The 24,112-nt window shown below is 45.4% G+C and overlaps 1 protein-coding gene across 1 annotated transcript in view; it reads right to left on the reverse strand.

Moving 5' to 3' along the window:
- Nucleotides 1-14,374: 14,374 nt before the first annotated feature.
- The window catches only part of DNAH9 (dynein axonemal heavy chain 9), a 346,411-nt gene continuing 336,673 nt past the window's right edge, over nucleotides 14,375-24,112 (reverse strand). Inside the window, exon 68 of the mRNA XM_082272319.1 lies at nucleotides 14,375-14,719. Coding sequence (XP_082128445.1) covers nucleotides 14,492-14,719 — 228 coding nt within the window. The 3' untranslated portion in view covers nucleotides 14,375-14,491. The remainder of the gene's footprint in view (nucleotides 14,720-24,112) is intronic.

Here is a 24,112-nt window from a genome sequence, read left to right on the forward strand (position 1 = left end):
CCATATGTTGACCATGCAATGTAAGGATTGCCCATATGTTGACCATGCAGTATCAGGATTGCCCATATTTTGACCATGCAATGTCAGGATTGCCCATATGTTGACCATGCAATGTCAGGATTACCCATATGTTGACCATGCAATGTCAGGATTGCCCATATGTTGACCATGCAATATCAGGATTGCCCATATGTTGACCATGCAATATCAGGATTGCCCATATGTTGACCATGCAATGTCAGGATTGCCCATATGTTGACCATGCAATGTCAGGATTGCCCATATGTTGACCATGCAATGTCAGGATTGCCCATATGTTGACCATGCAATATCAGGATTGCCCATATGTTGACCATGCAATATCAGGATTGCCCATATGTTGACCATGCAATGTCAGGATTGCCCATATGTTGACCATGCAATGTCAGGATTGCCCATATGTTGACCATGCAATATCAGGATTGCCCATATGTTGACCATGCAATGTCAGGATTGCCCATATGTTGACCATGCAATGTCAGGATTACCCATATGTTGACCATGCAATATCAGGATTGCCCATATGTTGACCATGCAATGTCAGGATTGCCCATATGTTGACCATGCAATATCAGGATTGCCCATATGTTGACCATGCAATGTCAGGATTGCCTATATGTTGACCATGCAATGTCAGGATTGCCCATATGTTGACCATGCAATGTCAGGATTGCCCATATGTTGACCATACAATGTCAGAATTGCCCATATGTTGACCATGCAATGTCAGGATTGCCCATATGTTGACCATGCAATGTCAGGATTGCCCATATGTTGACCATGCAATATCAGGATTGCCCATATGTTGACCATGCAATATCAGGATTGCCCATATGTTGACCATGCAATGTCAGGATTGCCCATATGTTGACCATGCAATATCAGGATTGCCCATATGTTGACCATGCAATGTCAGGATTGCCCATATGTTGACCATGCAATATCAGGATTGCCCATATGTTGACCATGCAATGTCAGGATTGCCCATATGTTGACCATGAAATATCAGGATTGCCGATATGTTAACCATGCAATGTCAGGATTGCCCATTTGTTGACCATGCAATGTCAGGATTGCCTATATGTTGACCATGCAATGTCAGGATTGTCAGTCCTATATTACCAGTGCATTGTTAGGTTAAAAAAAAAAAAAAAAAAGTTTGGGTTCTTTTCTATGGGTTCCAAATGTATCCTGAGCAGTGCCCCCCCCCCCCGTCCATTGGGGGCGCAGGGGCACCGCCCTCCCCCCATCCATGCGTCTGGCCCCGTAATCTACATCCAGAATGCCGGGCGCATGGATTCCAATGGGGTTTTTCTTTTTTTGGAGCATGTGATCAGAGGCAGAGCACTGCACCCTGAGCCCACCCAGTTGTGTGACAATAGTGAACATTCGCTATTGTCACACGGATTCTCCTGCAGGCCAATCAGGAAGTGGGTCCTGGCACCTGTTTCCCGATTGGTCGAAAGGAGAAGCTATGCTATTGGCCAAGGAGGAGGAGCGAGGAGACACAGGGGAAGCCCGACCCACGAAGGAGACTGAGGGGGAAGCCGCCGCCAACGCAGCTGCCTGCCCTCCACAAGTCAGTTCAGAGTGAGAGAGCCGGGGGGGGGGGGGGGGGGGGTATGGTGTGCGGGCTGGAGCTGGTGTGGTCCGGGGGGGGGGGCGGGTATGGTGTGCGGGTTGGTGTGGTCCAGGGGGGGGGGGTATGGTGTGCGCGCTGGGGCTGGTGTGGTCCGGGGGGGGGGGCGGGTATGGTGTGGTCCAGCCGCCACTGATCCTGAGAAATACAGATTCACCTTTCACCTATCTTGGACCTGTGCCAAAATGCAGCCCCCCCATTAGCTAAGAATATGACAGTTAAGATCCTGAAGAACATGTCTTATGTGTGTCGCTCTGTGTATTATGCAGTCCGGTACCCAGCGCTCTGTGTATTATGTAGTCCTGTGCCCAGTGCTCTGTGTATTATGTAGTTCTGTACCCAGCGCTCTGTGTATTATGTAGTTCTGTTCCCATCGCTCTGTGTATTATACAGTCCTGTGCCCAGCACTCTGTGTATTATGTAGTCCCGTGCCCAGCGCTCTGTGTATTATGTAGTCTTATGCCCAATGCTCTGTATATTATGTAGTCCTGTGCCCAGCGCTCTGTGTATTATGCAGTCCTGTACCCAGCGCTCTGTGTATTATGTAGTCCTGTACCCAGCACTCTGTGTATTATGTAGTTCTGTGCCCAGTGCTCTGTGTATTATGTAGTTCTGTGCCCAGCACTCTGTATTGTTCAGTACTGTACCCAGCGCTCTGTGTATTGTGTAGTTCTGTTCCCAGCGCTCTGTGTATTATGTAGTCCTGTACCCAGCGCTCTGTGTATTATGTAGTTCTGTGCCCAGCGCTCTGTGTATTATGTAGTCCTGTGCCCAGTGCTCTGTGTATTATGCAGTTCTGTACCCAGTGCTCTGTGTATTGTGCAGTCCTGTACCCAGCGCTCTGTGTATTGTGCAGTCCTGTACCCAGCGCTCTGTGTATTATGTAGTTCTGTGCCCAGTGCTCTATGTATTATGTAGTTCTGTGCCCAGCGCTCTGTGTATTATGTAGTCCTGTGCCCAGCGCTCTGTGTATTATCCAGTTCTGTGCCCAGCGCTCTGTGTATTATGCAGTCCTGTGCCCAGTGCTCTGTGTATTATGTAGTCCTGTGCCCAGCACTCTGTGTTTTATGAAGTCCTGTGCCCAGCACTCTGTGTTTTATGAAGTCCTGTGCCCAGTGCTCTGTGTATTATGCAGTTCTGTACCCAGTGCTCCTTGTATTGTGCAGTCCTGTACCCAGCGCTCTGTGTATTATGTAGTCCTGTGCCCAGCACTCTGTGTATTATGTAGTCCTGTGCCCAGCGCTCTGTGTTTTATGAAGTCCTGTGCCATTTGGCAAAAAAAAATAAAAAATGTCCCCGGATTTCATTTGAAAAATCTGGTCACCTTACTTTAAAGGAGAAGTTGAGATTCCAGGAAGGGGGCACTTGCCCCCTCCCCCTCCTCCCCTCCCCCCTGCGGATGCCCATGCTTGAGCAGATTATAACTGAATAGAGAAGAGGTGAACAGAACAAACGCTTGGCTATGTAGTGCTGGAGTATCAGAAACCCAATGGCCGACTACAAAGCCCAGTTGTACCTCCATATAGTTCCCTTCAACCCAAAAACACAAAGATAGTGGGTGGAGCCATGCAAATCATTGTCCCAGGAGTCCACAAACCCTGGAGGTGTCGACTCATCGTGAAAAAAAACCATGACTGAAAAACATCCCAAACAGAGCAGTAAAGTTCCCTTCAAAGTCTCCGGACCTCTTCTATTATTTGTACCCGGCAATCTCTCCATTTCGGCAGACAGATGTTTCCCTTCCCTAATCAGCTTCTACAGGGAGATCTCAAACACTCCGCCGCAGATTTGTTTATTTTGCAAAAGAACAAAAAAAATATCTTTTTTTTTTTTTTTTTGGAAAATCTAAAAAAAAAAAAGAAAAATAATGCAAAAGTCTTTCCCCTCAACACCTGTCTGCTTGATGACGAGGCGCGAGGTATTAATGAGCCGCGCTGGAAAAGTCATATAACGTTACTGCCGAGCCCCAATTAGCGAAAGTCTAATTGCTGCAGATTAAAGTGGCGCGTTATGTGTGGAGCGTTCACACAACAATCTGCCGCAGCCAAAGGATTATTTTTATTTTCTCGGTTTTGAAAAAAGTTGGAGGAAAACTTTCGGCGGCGTGCGAAAAAGTCAGAAAGTCAAATAAAGGAACTTTGTGTGAGACTTACTAAAAGACAGAACGAGGAAAGTAAAACACAGCTGAACGCAGCGCACAGAGGTTTTTTTAGGCCCTAATTCGCATCCGAGCAATTCGGAATCGTGGGCAAAATCGGCGCGTTTCTGCCCGCATTTCCAAATCGCTGAAATCACCATAGGACGAGGGTTTTCCTTCCATTTATTCTAAAGCCTTAGGCACACTGGGCATCAGAAATGCTGCTTTTAACACAGGCCAATTATCAGCTTTCAGCGCTGTCACACTTTGAATGGCAATTGCGCGGTCATGCAGCACTGTACCCATATGACATTTTTATAATCTTTTTAGACAGATAGAGCTTTCTTTTAGTGGTATTTTATCACCACGGGGGGTGGGGGTGTTCCTTTTTTGCTAAGCAAAACTTTTTTGAAAAAAAAAACAAAAACCTTTTTATTGTTATAATTTGAAAATAAGTAATTTTCTTCTTCACTGATGAGGCTGCACTGATAGGCACTGATAAGCTGCACTGATGAAGAGGCATTGATGAGGCTGCACTGAAGAGGTGGCACTGGTGGGCACTGGTGAGACTGCACTCATAAGATGCACTGATGGACACTGATAGGCTGCACTGATGAGGCTGCACTGATGGACACTGATAAGCTGCACTGATGAAGAGGCATTGATGAGGCTGCACTGAAGAGGTGGCACTGATGGGCACTGGTGAGGCTGCACTGATAAGATGCACTGATGGACACTGATAGGCTGCACTGATGAGGCTGCACTGATGAGGTGGCACTGATGAGGCTGCACTGATGGGCACTGATAAGCTGCACTGATGAACACTGATAAGCTGTTCTTAAGAGGAGGCATTGATGAGGCTGCACTGAAGAGGTGGCACTGATGGGCACTGGTGAGGCAGCACTAATGGGCACTGGTGAGGCTGCACTGATAGACACTTTTAAGATGCACTGATGGACACTGATAGGCTGCACTGATGAGGAGGCACTGATGAGGCTGCACTGATGGGCACTGGTGAGGCTGCACTGATGGGCTCTAAAAGCTGGCATTGATGAACATTGGTGAGGCTGCACTGATGGGCATTGATAAGTTTCACTGATAAGGAGGCACTTACAAGTCTGCACTGATAAGGCTGCACTGGTGGGCACTGATGAGGCTGCACTGATGGGCACTGGTCAGGCAGCACTGACAAGGCTGTACTGATGAGGCAGCACTTATGGGCACTAGTGAGGCGGCAGTGATGGGCACTGGTGCGGCTGCACTGATAGGCCCTAATAAGTTGCACTGATGGGGCTACATTGATGATCAGCACTCTAATTATCACTGTAAATGTGCTCTGTCAGCCTTGCTGGTTATCAGCTCTCCTTTCTTCACACAATGACAGCGGGTGAGGAAAGAAATGCTGATACCCAGCAAGTTTCTTTATCATGGGATCAGCTGTGTCAAATCACAACTGATCCTATGATAAAGGGCCTCTGTGATTGGCCCTTTACCTCGATCTGTGAAAGGACACAGTGGTCACAGCGGGCAACCCTGGGGGGTGCACACGAGGTATCCATGGGCACCCTCCTAGAACTATAGTGACGAGTTGTAGCCATCTTTTGACTATGGCGGGGTACTGAGGTGGTTAAAGCTGAACTCCGGGATAAACAAATGTTGTCTAAATCCATTCATCATGTGTATTCTTCATAAATCTCAGTGCGTTTCGTGTATTTCTTCCAGATCGGGGCCACAATCTAGAATGAGACTTCCTGTAATAAAGACCGCTCACTGCTGCTCTCTCTCCTTGTGCAAGGGGACTGGTCTTGTCTCCGCCCTCACCTATAGTGGGTGGAGCCTACTGGGCCCCTCCCACAGATCTGTTCTCTGCATAGGCTATCTACAGCACAGTGATGATGTCACTGCTACTTTTCCAAGGTGATATCTGGGTTTGCAAAGGCGTTTGGGGCACACAAAGTGGATTTATATCCATTATGGCTATTGGGGAATATATTTGAATAAAACATTTTGTGTCTGGAGTTTTTTTTTTTTCTCTTATTCCAAGTATGTGCACCAGGATCTACCCTACTAGAGCTTGATTTTCCTTTGTTACCTTGTTTCTCACCCCTGATAAAGGGGGCGAGTATTGAGCCCCTGATTGCCCTCTTTATTGAGGGTTGATTTCCAGCGGGTGACAACGCCGGGGTCACTCCAGGGCAAAAAGTGGATTGTGTCAGATCAGAAGTTTTCCAACAAGGAAACAAAAAAAAAAAAAAACTCCGCTTGCTGCAAATATATATTTTGACACAGCTGAAGAGAACAGCGTGTAAGCAACCGTTTATAGTATGTGCCATATGGAGCGCCGACTCTTCTCTCTGTTCTTACAGATAAGTAAAATATTTTCTGTTTGTTAAACTGTTTTTCTGTTCGGCTCTGGATAATACCGCATTCTGAGCCGTGAATTAAAGGGAAATGTGTGGTAAAAAAAAAAAAATCATTTTGGTTATAAAAAAAAAAAGGGGGGAACTCTGCAACATACAGTATCTCACTAAAGTAAGTACACCCCTCACATTTGTGTAAATATTTTATTCTATCTTTTCATGGGACAACACTGAAGAAATGACACTTTGCTACAATGTAACGTAGTGAGTGTACAGCTTGTATAACAGTGTAAATTTGCTGTCCCCTCAAAATAACTCAACACACAGCCATTAATGTCTGAACCGCTGGCAACAAAAGTGAAAATGTCCAAATTGGGCCCAATTAGTAATTTTCCCTCCCCGTTGTCATGTGACTCGTTAGTGTTACAAGGTCTCAGGGGTGAATGGGGAGCAGGTGTGTTAAATTTGGTGTTATCGCTCTCACTCTCTCATACTGGTCACTGGAAGTTCAACATGGCACCTCATGGCAAATAACTCTCTGAGGATCTGAAAAAAAGAATTGTTGCTCTACATAAAGATGGCCTAGGCTATAAGAAGATGAGGATCTGAAAAAAAGAATTGTTGCTCTACATAAAGATGGCCTATAAGAAAATTGCCAAGACCCTAAAACTGAGCTGCAGCACGGTGGCCAAGACCATACAGCGGTGTAACAGGACAGGTTCCACTCAGAACAGGCCTTGCCATGGTCAACCAAAGAAGTTGAGTACATGTGCTCAGCATCATATCCAGAGGTTGTCTTTGGGAAATAGACGTATGAGTGCTGCCAGCATTGCTGCAGAGGTTGAAGGGGTGGGGGGTCAGCCTGTCAGCGCTCAGACCATACGCCGCACACTGCATCAAATTGGTCTACATGGCTGTCTTCCCAGAAGGAAGCCTCTTCTAAAAGATGATGCACAATATAACCCGCAAACAATTTGCTGTAGACAAGCAGACTAAGGACATGGATTACTGGAACCATGTCCTGTGGTCTGATGAGACCAAGATAAACTTATTTGGTTCAGATGGTGTCAAGCGTGTGTGATGGCAATCAGGTGAGGAGTACAAAGACAAGTGTGTCTTGCCTACAGTTAAGCATGGTGGTGGGAGTGTCATGGTCTGGGGCTGCATGAGTGCTGCCGGCACTGGGGAGCTACAGTTCATTGAGGGAACCATGAATGCCAACATGTACTGTGACATACTGAAGCAGAGCATGATCCCCTCCCATTGGAGACTGGGCTGCAGGGCAGTATTCCAACATAACGACCCCAAACACACCTCCAAGATGACCACTGCCTTGCTAAAGAAGCTGAGGGTAAAGGTGATGGACTGACCAAGCATGTCTCCAGACCTAAACCCTATTGAGCATCTGTGGGGCATCCTCAAATGGAAGATGGAGGAGCGCAAGGTCTCTAACATCCACCAGCTCTGTGATGTCATCATGGAGGAGTGGAAGAGGACTCCAGTGGCAACCTGTGAAGCTCTGGTGAACTCCATGCCCAAGAGGGTTAAGGCAGTGCTGGAAAATAATGGTGGCCACACAAAATATTGAAACTTTGAGCCCATTTTTGACAATTTCACTCAGGGGTGTACTCACTTTTGTTGCCAGCAGGTTTCGACATTAATAGCTGTGTGTTGAGTTATTTTGAGGGGACAGCAAATTTACACTGTTATACAAGCTGTACACTCACTACTTTACATTGTAGCAAAGTGTTGTCACATGAAAAGATATAACAAAATATTTACAAAAATGTGAGGGGTGTACTTACTTTTGTGAGATACTGTAGATAAAGGTTCTAGTTTATGATGGGTGCAGGTTTTCATGTTCTCACCTACTCAGAGGCCGCTTTTGTTTGTGTTTCTTTTTCCAGTGGTATACGGGGGCGCCACATCAGATTCAATGCTCCCCCCCTGCTGCAGGGAACCAAGAACTAGCATCCCGTTAATGTTGTCTGTCACAGAGGGCTGATTGATCAATATCTAGGTTGGGAGAGAATTAATTACTGAAGAATATATATACTGCCAGCTGAAGAAGATATTGTGACTCCAAGGCTGCTGGAACTAATAACAAGTAGGTGGCTGTCCTGTACCTCATGTTATAGTTTTGGTTTAGGTATAAAAACATTTATTGTGCAACTTTTCATATTACTGGTAAAATTCGTACAATCCAGGATTTTTCTGAACAGCTTAAATTCTGCCAATTTTTTTTTTTTCCTGTTGCATAGATTTTTCCTCACTTCCTGTCCTAGAGACCACACAGGAAGTGAAGATAAATGTCCTCAGCAGGGGGTCATAGAAAGAAAGTTCGGGCTGGAGTTTGGTGGTAAAGGGCACCTGTCACTTCAAGGCTTATACACATTGACTGTTATAACGTAGGAGTGACCATTGTTGACCTATGTTGAGTCACTGACAGAGAATGAACATGCAAGGCAGGAGTTCAGACTTCCCTGGCTGCATGCTTGTTATGCAAGGATGCAGAGGACATAGGCTGCACAGGTCACCAGCAGCATCCCCAGATATCTTCATCATCAGGTTTTCTTTAAGGCGGTGATGAAAAGTTTTTGGATGTCTTTCGGCGCTGTAAATGACCTTTCCTGTCTCGTCTCCTTATAGTCAGGACGGGGAGCCGCTTTGTACAATCAGACGTTCGGCTATGCTTAATTAATCAAAGCCAAGCTATAAATTGATATGAATTATCCCCTACAAGACGGATTCCTTAGTCCAAAGAGAGGACGAGGCTGCACTCAAATGGAAAGACTTTCATAGCAAGAAAGAAGCCTGGGAATCAAAACCAGCTGCCCATTAATGCTAGGAGAGGGAAGGGCAGCACTGAGAGCCAATCAGACTGGCAGAGGAAGGGCAGCACTGAGAGCCAATCAGACTGGCAGAGGGAAGGTAAGCTCTGAGAGCCAATCAGACTGGCAGAGGGAAGGGCAGCACTGAGAGTCAATCAGACTGGCAGAGGGAAGGGAAGCACTGGCTGGAAGAGGAAAGGGCAGCACTGGGAGCCAAGTAGACTGGGAAAGAGAGGTGCTGCACTGGGAGTCAGGCTGGGAGAGGGAAGGGCAGCACTGGGAACCAGTCAGACTGGCAGAGGGAAGGGAAGCACTGGGAATCAGTCAGGCTAGCAGAGGGAAGGGCGGTATTGGGAGCCAATCAGGCTGGCAGAAGGAAGGGAAGCACTGTCTGGAAGAGGAAAGGGCAGCACTGGGAGCCAAGTAGACTGGGAAAGAGAGGTGCTGCACTGGGGATCAGGCTGGGGGAGGGAAGGGCAGTACTGGGAACCAGTCAGGCTGGCAGAAGGAAGGGCAGTATTGAAAGCCAATCAGGCTGGCAGAGATAAGGGCAGCACTTGCTGGAAGAGGAAAGGGCAGCACTGGGAGCCAAGTAGACTGGGAAAGAGAGGTGCTACACTAGGAGTCGGGCTGGGAGAGGAAAGGGCAGTACTGGGAGGCAGGACAGGCCAGGACAAGGGGTGGGCAGGAGGGGGTGGCTGCCCTGGGCACTGTGGTATGTGAGGTAGGGGGGGCGCTGCCAGAAATTTAAAGGGGGATGCATTTGTGTCATGAGGGGGAATTTAGGGGGCATCAGGGGATAAAATTTGTACTAGGAGGTGAACTTTGGAGGGCGGGGGGTGCTAGGGTGGTGATTTAGGTGGGGATTTGTGTTGGAAGGGAGGTATTCAAAATGGGAGGAGGGATGAGGGGAGGGTATTTGTACTGGGAGGAATTTATGCTTAGGGGGTAAGCATGTAGATTATTTTTTGTTTATTTTTTTTTGGGGTGGGGGGGTGAAATTTTACTGACACAGAATGATCATACATCTTGGTGGGAGGGGGGGGGGGGGCACAGTTTGGCATGTATTCCCTGGGCTCTAGATTACCTTGTCCCAGCACTGACTGGGAAGTCAGGTAGACTAGGAAAGGGAAAGACATCACTGGGAGCCAATCAGGCTGGATGAGGGAAGGGCAGAACTGGAAGCCAAGCAGACTGGCAAAGGGAAGGGCTGCTCTGGGAGCCAACCAAGCTGAGATAGGAAAGTGTAGCACTGGGAGCCAACTAGACTGTCAGGTGCCTTATATGCATTAAATTAGCCTCAGTACCTGTGTAATTCATAAGTGTTTGGGTTTAAAGGGATGAGGTGGCAACTCCAGGTTCTGTCCACCAAGCAGTGGTCTTTACCCCCCTTATCTCTACCAAACTGACATTTCTCTCTGACAAGATGATAGTAAAGTAGATAAGAAGAAATAAATTACAGCTATGATATACAGTAATAAAAATCTTCAAACAATCAATGTGACGGCCACCTTCCAATTTTGAATTGTATTTTAGTCTTTTGGTCCATGGCCGATGGCTTTCAGGTAAATGTAATAACTCCGAAGGTGTCCATGCAGAATATCTATACACTTTTCCCTTTAAGCAGCTGATAGCCTCCCACGGCTTCCAATACCATCTCTATGCTGACGATGCCCAAATCTATTTATCCACCCCTCAGCTCTCTCCCTCAGTCTCCTCACGTATCACTAATTTACTATCCGATATATCAGTCTGGATGTCACACCACTTCCTCAAACTCAATCTATCCAAAACTGAACTTATAAGTTTTCCTCCACCAAATGCCTCTTCCCCCGATGTCTCTGTCAATATCGATGGCCCAACTATCAGTCCATCCCCGCATGCCAAGGTCCTAGGTGTAGCCCTGGACTTGGAACTCTCCTTCAAGCTCCACATCCAATCACTGTCCAAATCTTTCCGCCTCAACCTCCGCAAAATCTGCAAGTAGGCCCCTTTCTAACCAATGACACAACAAAGTTCTTGTTCACTCCCTGGTCATCTCACGCCTCGACTAATTTTTGTTGACTTATTATAAAAATGTCTAATCTGTAATTTGATGCCTTTTGGAGATTTTTCCATCTTTCCTTGGCTTCTTTATGCACATTAATAAAAATTTTTACCTGGGGTGCCCAAACTTTCAATCACCACTGTAATCACATCAGGAGTTTTTCTTTTAGCGTCTCCCGTCCGGCGACAACCTTATTATATTTTCCTCTCCCTCCGCCTCCCGCTGGGGACTGTTTTTGAATTTTTATTTTTTGTTACAATTTTAGGTGAACTCCATGTTCCGGACTTCAAATGTCAATTGGATTATCCTGAAAGCCGGAAACGCCTGACTCACCGCCCTCGTGTACGGCCGCGGAATATGCTGAATAATGGCTCCGGATAATAGAGGTGAGAGTTAAGTGACATTTATTGCATGATATTAATGTTCCAAAAATGTCAGGAGGACTTTTTATTTTTTTTCTCCATCTAAACGTGAAACATTAGTGTTGGGCTCGGTCGTAGCCAAGTGTGAAATGTTATAGAGAGCGGGGGAAGGGCAGGAATTATTATTGTGAAAAAAGTGCTGATTTGGGAATTTCGGAGAACTTGTAAAAAAATATAAAAAGCAATGTAGTATAAGTCTTTACCCATCCCCCCTTATCCCATTCCAGAGCGTATTGCTAACCCCCAGCCTTCTTTCCAGTCTTGCACAGTTGTACCACCTCCTATCCTGGCTTACCCTGATTTCACTGCACACTGTGAGCTTCCCAAAATGTGCATTAGAAGCTGCAGCAAGTCAGATAGATCCTGTCCTATTTTCTGGGTGGAGGATGTCCAGAGTCGTCTACCACTTTCCTCCTCAGCCTGAATGTCCCTAGGCCCCGCCCCTTTCATTCATTCATTCATTCCTTCATTATCTAGGGTGGTCTGAATGCAAATACAGCCTGCCTGGGGACACCTAATCCTCCAGACTGACATCCACCCATTAAGGCATTTTGATATTTGCATTACCCCTCCCACTGCTTGCATTGGGGCTGAGAGGAGAACTGAGGCAGGGGTGCTGTGATGTTTTCAGTAAGCTTTATGCAGAGATCAGAACCGTGTAGATTTTCGTGGTCATGATTTAATGTCCCCTTGTGGTGGTGATTGGTGATTAGTGCACCTTTAAAAATGTTGGTGGTCGGTTGTGTGCGCCCCCTTAAATGTTAGTGGTTAGCGGTGTGCCCCCTCTTAAATGTTAGGGTCAGCGGTGCGTGCCCTTTAAATTGTGGTGGTTAGTGGCATGTAACCTTTTAAAAGTTGATGGTCAGCGGTGTGTTCCCCCTTAATTGATCAGTGGTGTGCCTGTTCCCTCTCTTAAATGTTGGTGGTCAGCGGTGTGCCCCTTTAGGTGTTTGTGGCATGTACCCTTTTAAAAGTTAGTGGTCAGTGCTGTGCGCCCCCTCCTAAATGTTGATGGTCAGTGGCATGTTCCCCTTTCAATGTTGGTGGTTAGTGGCATGCACCCTTTTAAAAGTTAGTGGTCAGTGGCATGTTCCCCTTAATTGTTGTTGGTCAGCGGCGTGTTCCTTTTTAAATGTTGGTGGTCAGCGGTTTCCCCCCTCTTAAATGTTGGTGGTCAGCGGTGTGTGCCCCCATAAATGTTGGTGGTCAGCGTTTTCCCCCCTCTTAAATGTTGGTGGTCAGCGGTGTGTGCCCCCTTAAATGTTGGTGGTCAGCGGTTTCCCCCCTCTTAAATGTTGGTGGTCAGCAGCATGTGCCCTTTTAAAAGTGAGTTCTCAGTGGCGTGTGCCTCTTTAAAAGTTGGTGGTTAGTTGCCAGTGCCCCCTTAAATGTTGGTCAGCAATGTGTTTGGCCCTTTAAAAGTTGGTCAGCTGCAGGTCCCCCCTTAAATGTTGGTGGTTAGTGCTGTGTGCCCTCTTAAATGGTCAGTGGTGTGCCCCCTCTTAAATGCCAGTGGTCAGCGGCGTGTGCCCTTTGAGTGTTTGTGGTTAATTGCATGTACCCTTTTAAAAGTTGGTGGTTAGCAGCATGCACCTCCTTTATTGTTGGTTGTCAGTGGTATGTGCTCCACTAAATGTTGGTTGTCAGTGGTACGTGCCTCTCTAAATGTTGGTAGTCAGTGGTATGTGTCCCACTAAATGTTGGTGGTCAGTGGTATGTGTCCCACTAAATGTTGGTGGTCAGTGGTACATGTCCCACTAAATGTTGGTGGTCAGTGGTACACATCCCTCTAAATTTTGGTGGTCAGTGGTACGTGTCCCACTAAATGTTGGTGGTCAGTGGTACGTGCCCCTCTAAATGTTGGTGGTCAGTGGTACATACCCCTCTAAATGTTGGTGGTCGTGGTATGTGTCTCTCTAAATGTTGGTGGTCAGTGGTACAAGTCCCTCTAAATGTTCATGGTCAGTGTACGTACCCCTCTAAATGTTGTTGGTCAGTGGTACGTGCTCCTCTAAATGTTGTTGGTCAGTGGTACGTGCTCCTCTAAATGTTGTTGGTCAGTTGTATGTGTTCCTCTAAATGTTGGTGGTCAGTGGTATGTGTTCCTCTAAATGTTGGTGGTCAGTGATATATGTCCCTGTAAATGTTGGTGGTCAGTGGTATGTGTCTCTCTAAATGTTGGTGGTCAGTGGTATGTGTTCCTCTAAATGTTGGTGGTCAGTGATATATGTCCCTCTAAATGTTGGTGGTCAGTGGCTTGTTTGGTTATGGCTGGAGTTGCTTGTAGTTTGTAAAAAGCTTAGCTATACACATTATAATCTGATTGTACAGTCACAACTATGTAAGGTGAAGGCTTGCCTAAACGATCTATCCAAATTGCAGGCAGTCAGACTGGCTGTTGCACAATTTTGGTAGATATTGGGAGATCTAAGAGTTACCATCTGACCATACAATCTCTGTACAATCAACTTTAGATTTACCAAAACTATCCAACCAAGGAGACCCTTGTTCCAGATACTTGTTTGTAGATCTAAAGAAGATTCAAAAAGATACAAAGTAATCTGATAATTTAGGTAAATCCTCATAATACATTGTTTTGGTAAAGTGTAAGGTGAGAATAAAGAAGATTGTACAATCGAATCGTATGATGTGTGAGGGACAGAAATATAAAATACAGTATAGTGAGGTTGGAAGGTTTTGATTTTTAATTTGTTTTTCACATGCCCCATACCGTCAACTCTTCCACAACAGAATCCAATATTTTTGTTTCTTCCGGAATTTTCTTGCCAAGGGAGAAATATGATGACCACATAAGAGAACAGTGTAAGGTTTAATGGAAACACTTAAAATAAATAAAAGTAGACAAAGAAAAAGAGAACAGTAGTGCATCTTCCATCTTCTGTCCAATATTAATACTGGAAGTTACAGATTGTCTTGTGCAATAAAGTGTCTTTTGGTAATAGGCAAAGTCCATGTCCTGGGTGGGGCCACAGAGAACACAGCTTGCTTCAATAGTTTAGATCTGTAGAAGCAGGGCCACCCCAGCCAGCACCCACTTAGAAGGGTTCTCTTTGGTCTTCAGGTTGAATGTCCAGACATAGGTTGGCCCCCTCTGGCGGGTTTTATATACAGGACAAGCGTAGACATTGCGGGTGTCTTGTTTGTCCACTGGAATGGCCTTGATGAAGATGACCGGCATGGCGGGGGTCAGGTCTTTCAGTCTGGCATCTGTGATAATTCCAGTCTGTAAAGTGATAAGAGAACATCATTATCTACATCATCCGTACAGTTCCCCTGACTTATGTAATCATGGCAGTGTACAAGTTGGACATGACATGTTTGTTTCCTGTTGGGGTACGTGTTGGAAGTCTCGAGAAGAGGGCTGGGTTTAGGTTGGGTACTGATTACACTACATAGGCAAAGTGTTTGGACACCTGACCTTCACACCTATATGAGCTTCTTGGACATCCCATTCCAAAACCATGACTATTAATATGGAGTTTCCCATCATTGTTGGCTATAACATCCTCCATTATCCAGGGAAGGCTTTCCACAAGATTTTGGAGGGTGTCTGTGGGAATTTGTGCCCGTTTGTGAGGTCAGGCACTGATGTTTGGATGAAAAACTGGCTCACAATTCCAATTCATCCCAAAGGTATTCAGTAGGCTTGGGGTCTGGCCTCCCAAGCTCCCCCAATACCAAGCTAGTCAAACCACTGGCGTAGCATCAGGGGTCACAATGGCGACCCCACTCATGCTCCAGGGGTCGCAATGCCAACCCCATCTATGTGCAGCCTCCCTGTCACATTTGGTTTGAAACCTTTACAGGAGGGGCAACCTATAGAGCAGGCATGTCCAACCTGCGGCCCAGAACCACAGGCAATGCGGCCCACTGCCCCCTTACAATTTTTTTTTTGTTGCTGGGGAGGAAGGAATTCTAGTCGGGGGCACAGCCACAGCGGCTTCCAACTAACTGTAGGCAGAGGCTGCCTCGGAGGGGATCATCCACTAGTTGTGTTAAATTAGTGCTGGTGGGGGGGGGGGCACAGCAGCGCGGGAAGGGCGCGGCAGCATTTTATTACTTGTATACCTTAACTATAGTATATATTTTATATGCGGCCCGAGAAAATTTCTCTACACTCAATGTGGCCCAGAGAAGCCAAAAGGTTGGACACCCATGCTATAGAGGAACCAATCCCCTCCATTTTCCTCCTGCAGCTGCTGAAAGCCTGCTTTTTCTTTTCTTCCTCCATCCCCAGCATTCTGCCACTGTAGGAGGAAAATGAAGGGGATCGGTATCTGTATTGCCACCCTACCTGTCCAGGCTGCTCTTATTGTGTGTTCCCCTGGCCACCACCCCCCTGTCAAGATGTTTCAGGATGGAGGGTGGGGAAGGGTCCAGTAAATACAGTACATCATTTACCAGCTCCTTCCTTTTCTGAAAGAACACAGTAAATTACCAATCACTCACTGTGCTCAATCCAAAATGAAGCAAAGTTAAACTATGTTTACTGTGCTTCAGTTTATGAATAAACTGGAAGTTCTGTAAAGAGCTATTCCTGTCCATTCATTCTGTGCAGCTGATGCTGCAGAGATCAAGGATTGGGGGCTTTGTCCTTAATCACCTTTCTCTGTCTTAAAAGTGATTTATCAGGGGCCTGTTTAGACCTTTGATATTTCACCAAAGCCCCCCAACAGGGCTGCAAAAAAAATAGTAAAAAAATAAATAAAAAAAACTACTGACACCAATAACTGCTCTACTGACCCCCTCCACTGACCTACTGACAAAGTCCACTGCTTTACTAACACCATCTACTGCCCTACCAACACTGTCCACTGCTCTACTGACTTACACTGTACTGTAAGTTATATTTTGCCAGTGATTTTGTTTTAATAATTTTTTCTAAGTTTTCCTTACTTTTTAGCTAGGCCTTGCTATTTAATTTCTTTAAAAAAGGAAAAGGGGCTGCACCCCTGTGATCTATGATCCCTTTCATGTTGTTCAGGTAGACCTCCACCTCTCAAAGGTTGCCTACTCCTACTCCAGGGAATCCCAGAGAATTAGAGAGTCTAAATGTGGACATCTTCTACAAAACCTTTTGAATTACCCTCTAAATATGTAACTAAAGATCAGAAATCACTCTTTAGCTACATATAGCATCTTGGCGCTCGGTGGTAGTATCTTGGTGCATGGTTTAATGCAGAAGCTGTGGATTCAAGCTTGTGGGCCCCAATGCAAAAGTTGACCTGCTTCCACCATGTCTTTATGGAGTTGACTTGGTGAACAGGGGGCACAGTCATGCTGGAACAGAAAAGTGACTCCCCCAAATTGTTACTAAAAGGGTGGAAGACCACAGTTGTCTTTTGGCACTTTTCCACTGCAAGTACTGGCTCGTCTCCACTCGGCCCTGCTTGGCTCGGTTTGGTTTTCCACTGCATGGTACGGTGTTGGAACGGTTCGGTACGGTTTGGTATGGTTTGCTTTTCCACTAAAGTAAAGTGGGTGGGATAACAACAATTCTCTGACCAATCAGTGGCTAGTAGTGACAAACAGTCAAGGCTGCATGCAAAGGATTGTGGGATATGGTACCGGTACGGCCCTCTTGGAACCACAATCGAGGTGGTACTGTTAAACCACTTAAGCCCCGGAAGATTTTACCCCCTTCCTGACCAGGGGGTTTTTTGCGATTTTTTTACTGCGTGACTTTAACGGACAATTGCGCGGTCGTGCGATGCTGTACCTAAACAAATTTCACGTCCTTTTTTTCCCACAAACAGAGCTTTCTCTTGGTGGTATTTGATCACCTATGCGATTTTTTGATCATGCGCTATAAACAAAAAAAGAGCGTAAATTTTGCAAAAATAACAATATTTTTCACTTTTTTTTATATGAAATTCCCCCCCAAAAAAATGTAAAAATCTAAATTTTTTAACATTTTCGGCCAATTTGTTTTATGCTACATATGTTTGGTAAAAAAAAAAGCGTATTTTGATTGGTTTGCGCAAAAGTTATCGCGTTTACTAACAAAGGGAAAGATTTTTGTAATTTTTGGTGTTTTTTTTTTTAACGAGTAATAGCGGCGATCTGCGATTTTTTTTGCGGTACTGCGACATTGTGGCGGACAGATCGGACCCTTGACTGATATTTTTTACACTTTTGGGGGTACCAGTGACATTACTGCAGTAATCAGTGCTATACATATGCACTGTTACTGTAAAAATGACACTGACAGGGAGGGGGTTAACTGTATTGGAGAGGGAGGGGTTAAGTGTGTCCTAGGGGCGTGTTTCTAACTGTGATGGGACATGTCTCCTATTGTAAAAACAGAGATCAACGGTTCTACATAGATCTCCATTTTTACACAAGGGAGAATGACAGGCGGCTTGTTTACATAAGCCGCCCGCCTTTCTCCCGCTCTACCGACGATCGTAGTGTGACCGGCGGACATCGGGTCCGCCGGTCACACACCCGGACTCCTCTGTGAACGAGCCTCAGCGGGCGCGCGCTCGCCCGCTATTGGCTCAAAACCCGGTGACAGGCTAGCGACGTAGATCTACGTCACTCTGCCTGGCCGTAAATATACTGTGCGCAGTCGGCAAGCGGTTAAGCAAGCCATACCGTTCGGTTCCATGTAGTGGAAAAGCGACACCGTACCGTACCGAACCGTTCCAACACCGTACCATGCGGTACCATGCAGTGGAAAATCGCAAAAGCGAGCCGAACCATTCGGTTCCATGCAGTGGAAAAGCTCCATTTGTATCCTATAGTGTTACCAGCACCCTTCACCGGAGACACCCTAACTCCATCATTTAGAGAAGGGTCCATACTTTTGGTCATATAGCAGATGTGATTGTCGGGTGCCCATGAAAAAATGTTGCAATATAGCCTCTATCCTCTACTGCACTGACATTTCTCCTTTAAATAAGCCTCTTTTCTTTGTATTAATAAGTAAGAATTCCTCAGCTGTAGCCGACGCTTTCTGAACGGCAATGACATCACATCTGATTATAAATTACCATGGAAACAACATCCTGAGAATTCCGCGTTCTGCATTCTGCTCCGGCATCCAGAAGCTGCGTCGTATTGCCAGATAAACGAGGTGATAATATTGAGATGAATAGCGCGAGGGGAGATTACTGGGCGGATTTTAATGATAAATGGAGGACAGAGGGAGCTTATTAATGTGTTTACTGGAGGGCATCTCCGTGTCTGTTCTCATGTTATAAATTGTATGGGGCAATTATTCCATGTATCCAGTGAGATTATATATATTATCATAGTATATACATATACACACACATAGGGGTCAGGCCAAAGCTGCACAGGAACTGAGGAAAGTTTTTCTAAAAGTTACTCCATGCAATTGATTTGAGAGAACCTGAAATATGGGAAAGGCCACTAGCAAACTGTATGAGGACTTTTTTTTTTAGTGTTTAATAAAATAGAGAAGGATGAGAGCCCCTTTCAGGTGTTATCAATAAGTTCAGAATTGAATGCACTATTTCAAAATTGTTACCGAAGCACAAAAGAAAGTCCAAGGAAACTTTAAACCCTGAATAAATAGTTTTAAAAACATCAAATACATTTTGGGAGTCTGAACGCTCGCCCTTCACCAGGGCTTGGAGTTCTTGTAAGGACTCAAATAGAACTATTGGCAAACTGAATTTATAGGAAGTTTGTATAAGTGTCCAAGCCCTAATGAAGGGGGAGTGTTTGGACCCCTAACAAACGTTAGCTGATATTTCACCTATTTGATGAACGATTAACGTTTCTTAAGACTCATTTGTGGTTTGGCGCTCTTTATGCTTTCTTTCTCTTTCATTTTTTTTTTTGTGCTGTCTTCCCAGCTGGGGAGGTTTTCCTTATCTGTGTCCTGGCCACCATGATCACTAATACAGAAAGAGATGGAAAATCCAAAACTTTAGAACAGGTGTCTCCAAACTATAATCTTCCAGGTACCGATCTTTGGTTGGTCATCTTCCAGGCGCTGATCTTTGGCTAGTTGTCTTCCAGGTGCTGATCTTTGGCCATTCGTCTTCCAGGTACCGATCTTTGGTCAGTCGTCTTCCAGGTGCTGATCTTTGGTCAGTCGTCTTCCAGGTGCTGATCTTTGGTCAGACGTCTTCCAGGTGCTGATCTTTGGCCGGTTGTCTTTCAGGTGCTGATCTTTGGCCAGTCATCTTCCAGGTACTGATCTTTGGTCGGTCGTCTTCCAGGTGTTGATCTTTGGCTAGTTGTCTTCCAGGTGCCGAACTTTGGTCGGTCATCTTTCAGGTGCTGATCTTTGGCCGGTTGTCTTTCAGGTGCTGATCTTTGGCCGGTTGTCTTTCAGGTACTGATCTTTGGCCAGCCGTCTTCCAGGTACCGATCTTTGGCCGGTTGTCTTTCAGGTGCTGATCTTTGGCCGGTTGTCTTTCAGGTACTGATCTTTGGCCAGTCGTCTTCCAGGTACCGATCTTTGGTCGGTCGTCTTCCAGGTGCTGATCTTTGGCTAGTTGTCTTTCAGGTGCCGAACTTTGGTCAGTCATCTTTCAGGTGCTGATCTTTGGCCGGTTGTCTTTCAGGTGCTGATCTTTGGCCGGTTGTCTTTCAGGTGCTGATCTTTGGCCGATTGTCTTTCAGGTACCGATCTTTGGTCAGTCGTCTTCCAGGTGCTGATCTTTGGCTAGTTGTCTTTCAGGTGCCGAACTTTGGTCGGTCATCTTTCAGGTGCTGATCTTTGGCCGGTTGTCTTTCAGGTGCTGATCTTTGGCCGGTTGTCTTTCAGGTGCTGATATTTGGCCAATCGTCTTTCAGGTACCGATCTTTGGTCGGTCGTCTTCCAGGTGCTGATCTTTGGATAGTTGTCTTTCAGGTGCCGAACTTTGGCCGGTCGTCTTTCAGGTGCTGATCTTTGGCCGGTCGTCTTCCAGGTACCGATCGTTGCTTATATAGTTACATAGTAGGTGAGGTTGAATAAAGACAATAGTCCATCCAGTTTAACCTGTGTAGGTGTGTGTGGCTGTAATCATCTCACATACCCCTGAATGTTCTGTTCTTTGAGATGTACTTCTAATAGTCTTTTGAAAGCCACCATACTACCCACAGAAACCACTTCTTGTGGTAGAGCATTCCACAATCTTGTAGCCCTAACAGTAAAGAATCCCCCACGTTGCCTGAGGTTAAAACTCTTCTCCTCTAATCGCATTGTGTGCCCCTGAGTCCTCATGCAATCCCTTCGACTGAACAGCTTTTTTTCTAAGCTGAGATCCCCATTGAGATATTTAAAAATTGCTATCATGTCCCCCCTCGGGCGTCTCTTCTCCAGGGAGAATAAATCAAGCGATTGGAGACGCTCTTCATAATCAAGGTCCTCCAGTCCCCTAATTAGTTTAGTTGCCCTTCTCTGTACTCTCTCCAGCTCCAACACATCCCTTCTGAGGACTGGCGACCAGAACTGGACAGAATACTCCAGATGCGGTCGGACCAGAGTTTTATAAAGTGGAAGGATTATAGTCTTATCTCTGGAAAACATCCCTTTCTTTATGCATGCTAATATTCTGCTAGCCTTGGTAGCCGCCGCTTGACATTGCAAGCTGTTGCCTAGTCTATCATCAACCAAGACTCCCAGATCCTTCTCCATTTTTGATTCCCCCAAGGGTTCCCCTCCTAACGTGTATTGTGCTTTAATGTTTCTAGTCCCCAAGTGCAAAACCTTACACTTCTCTATGTTAAACCTCATTTGCCAAGTCGTTGTCCACTCCATTATTTTGTCCAGGTCATTCTGTAGGATATCTGCTTCATGCTGTGCTGTTATTGCCCTGCCTAATTTTGTGTCATCAGCAAAAACTGATATCGAACTACTGATCCCGTCCTCAATGCTATTTATGAATAAATTGAACAAGATTGGTCCTAGGACTGAGCCTTGGGGGACCCCGCTTACTACCTCAGACCAGTCTGAGTATGCGCTGTTTATTACCACCCTTTGGATACGTCCTTTTAGTCAGTTCCGTATCCAAGAGCAAACCCTGCTGTCGATACCTGCAGACCTTATTTTATAAATTAAGCGCTTGTGGGAAACTGTATCAAACGCCTTAGCGAAATCTAGGTACACCACATCCACTGGTCTGCCCCTATCTAGCTCACAGCTCACCTCCTCATAGAATGTTAAGAGATTGGTTTGACAAGAACGCCCATTTGTAAACCCGTGCTGGTTACTACTGATGATGCTGTTGTCTTTAGCATATTCTACGATATAGTCCCTTATCATCCCCTCCAGAAGTTTACATACTACTGATGTCAGACTGACCGGCCTATAATTTCCCGGTATATACCTCTGACCCTTTTTGAATATCGGAATCACATTTGCTTTCCAGGCGCTGATCTTTGGCTAGTTGTATTCCAGATGCAGAACTTTGGCCGATCGTCTTCCAGGTACTGATCTTTGGCCAGTCATCTTCCAGGTGCTGAACTTTAGCTGTTTTCTACTCTTAGCGAAGCTGTATTTTTTTTTTTTTTACAATTTTTACTTTAAGTCCAAAGCGATGACAGGCTGCCTTACAGCTATTATTTTTCAGTACATGTCTAGGTCAGCAGACAAGGATAGAACTATTCTTTTTTATTTTTTTAAGCCAGAATGTAACTTTGATGGCAGAAATGATGATAAATCGCGGTAATTGGGGACATATTTAAATCTGCACTTGCCTTTTGATATCAAATAGCAGCTAATCCTTCCATATTTCTCTATACCGGGCTGGGAGCGGCTGACAAGTCTATTGTCTTTGAGGTGGATGTCACTCCGCCACTCAACCTTGAAGCTTGTCCTTTGTTAATTAGAGCGAGGCTGCCTCTCTCACACTCTTTCTAGTATAAAAGCGCATCTCGAAGGAGGAGGTAATGCTCAGATCATGTGCCAGATGACCCACTTTGATCGGCTCTCTAATATTGTTATGAGGAGTAGCAGGCGGGGGGAGGGAGGGAAGTGTTGTACAACAGGACAGACGTGTGACAATCTTTGGTCTCGGCCTTCTTCTTACTTATGCAGGAACATTCATGTACATGTTGTGTGTGATTTCAACATGGGAATGAAAGTTTTACTACATATTATATGAACAAAAGGCAAAAGACCCCCTAATTTGGTGGGACTATGTAGGCCGCCACTCATCCAGTTGTATAAAAAATATAAATTTATTCAAATCATTAAAAAATTGTAAATAACTTGACACATCACGTGTCTAGATACATGTTCCGAAACATACATGTTCAACAATAAAGTATATGAATATATGGAACATATGAAATGTTAAAAATGATAAACACGACTTGCAAAAGATGTTCATCAAGAGTGTAAGAAGGACAGTGGGGAAATCCTCCGAACTCCACTTGGGGGGTCTTCCCCGCTGTCATTCTTACACTCTTGATGAACATCTTTTGCAAAGCTGTGTTTACCATTTTTAACATTTCATGTGTTCCATATATTCACATGATTTATTGTTGAACATGTATGTTTTGTAACGTGTATCTAGATATGTGATGTGTCAAGTTATTTATAATTTTTAATGATTTGAATGAATTTATATTTTTTATACAACTGGATATGTGGAGGCCCATATAGTAGTGATCGACCGGTATCGGTTTTTTATTCCCGCTACCGATATTTTGGTCATCGGTATTGACCGATATTTTCAGACATTTAAAAAAATTTTTTTTTTTTCTCTATCGTTCATTTACGTACGCAATCCTCTGATGTATATCAGTAAGGTAATACCGCTCCCTACAGGAGTAGGACACTAGGCAGACGCCTATGGGCAGTTCCTATGGGCAGTCCCTGGGGGTATACCCTCTCTCTTCCTGCATAGGATGTCAGTTTTGATCTGCCTAGTCAGGAGTGGGGACCTAAGTTCCTTGCTGGAATCTTTGGTCCTGGCAGGGGAGTACTTTTTTATGTAGATTTTTTTAGCTAGTCTTTTTTTTCTCCGGAATTTTTTTCCTGTGAGATCCTCAAGCAATTATGCCGGGCTGGGCGACAGACTGGACCCCCATATCCAGTGGTCACCTCAGTCTGGCCATCAAGCGCGTGCAGGCCTTAGCTCCGCACTGAGTCGGCCGTGACATGGCCGTGACATGGCCGTGACAATATCCGTAACCTCAGGGGCCGATTCCGATATATTAGGGAAAGTGCATATCGGCCCCAGATAATCGGTCAATCCCTACTATATAGTCCCACCAAATTGAGGGTCTTTTGCCTTTTGTTCATGTCTCATTGGGACGACGGCAACCCACATCCTGGATTCCGAATAATTGGGGAATTTCTACATATAATAATGCCATCATATATATAGCAAGACAAAGGCAACAAAATGTGTTTTCATCTTTATCTTGTGAGCAAGTTGATCCAAGATGGTTTAGAAATGGTCATGTGACACAGGTGCCAAGGCATTAGGCAGAGATGCTTAATATGGGGAAAACAGAAGGGGTCACCCTGTAAGAACGTCACCAGGTGACAGCAAGCAGCAATCAGACATTGTGAATGTTAGTGTAGAGCAGTGTTTCTCAGCCAAGGTACCACAAGCATGAGACCCTGTTTTTCCTGGATCAGCTTCATGAGTTGCCATGGAATGGGCAGCCGGCTGGCTGCCACTACCCTAACAACCAATGA

This window comes from Pelophylax lessonae (genome assembly GCF_965119305.1).
Source record: "Pelophylax lessonae genome assembly, chromosome: 11".
In the NCBI taxonomy this organism is placed as follows: Eukaryota; Metazoa; Chordata; class Amphibia; order Anura; family Ranidae; genus Pelophylax; species Pelophylax lessonae.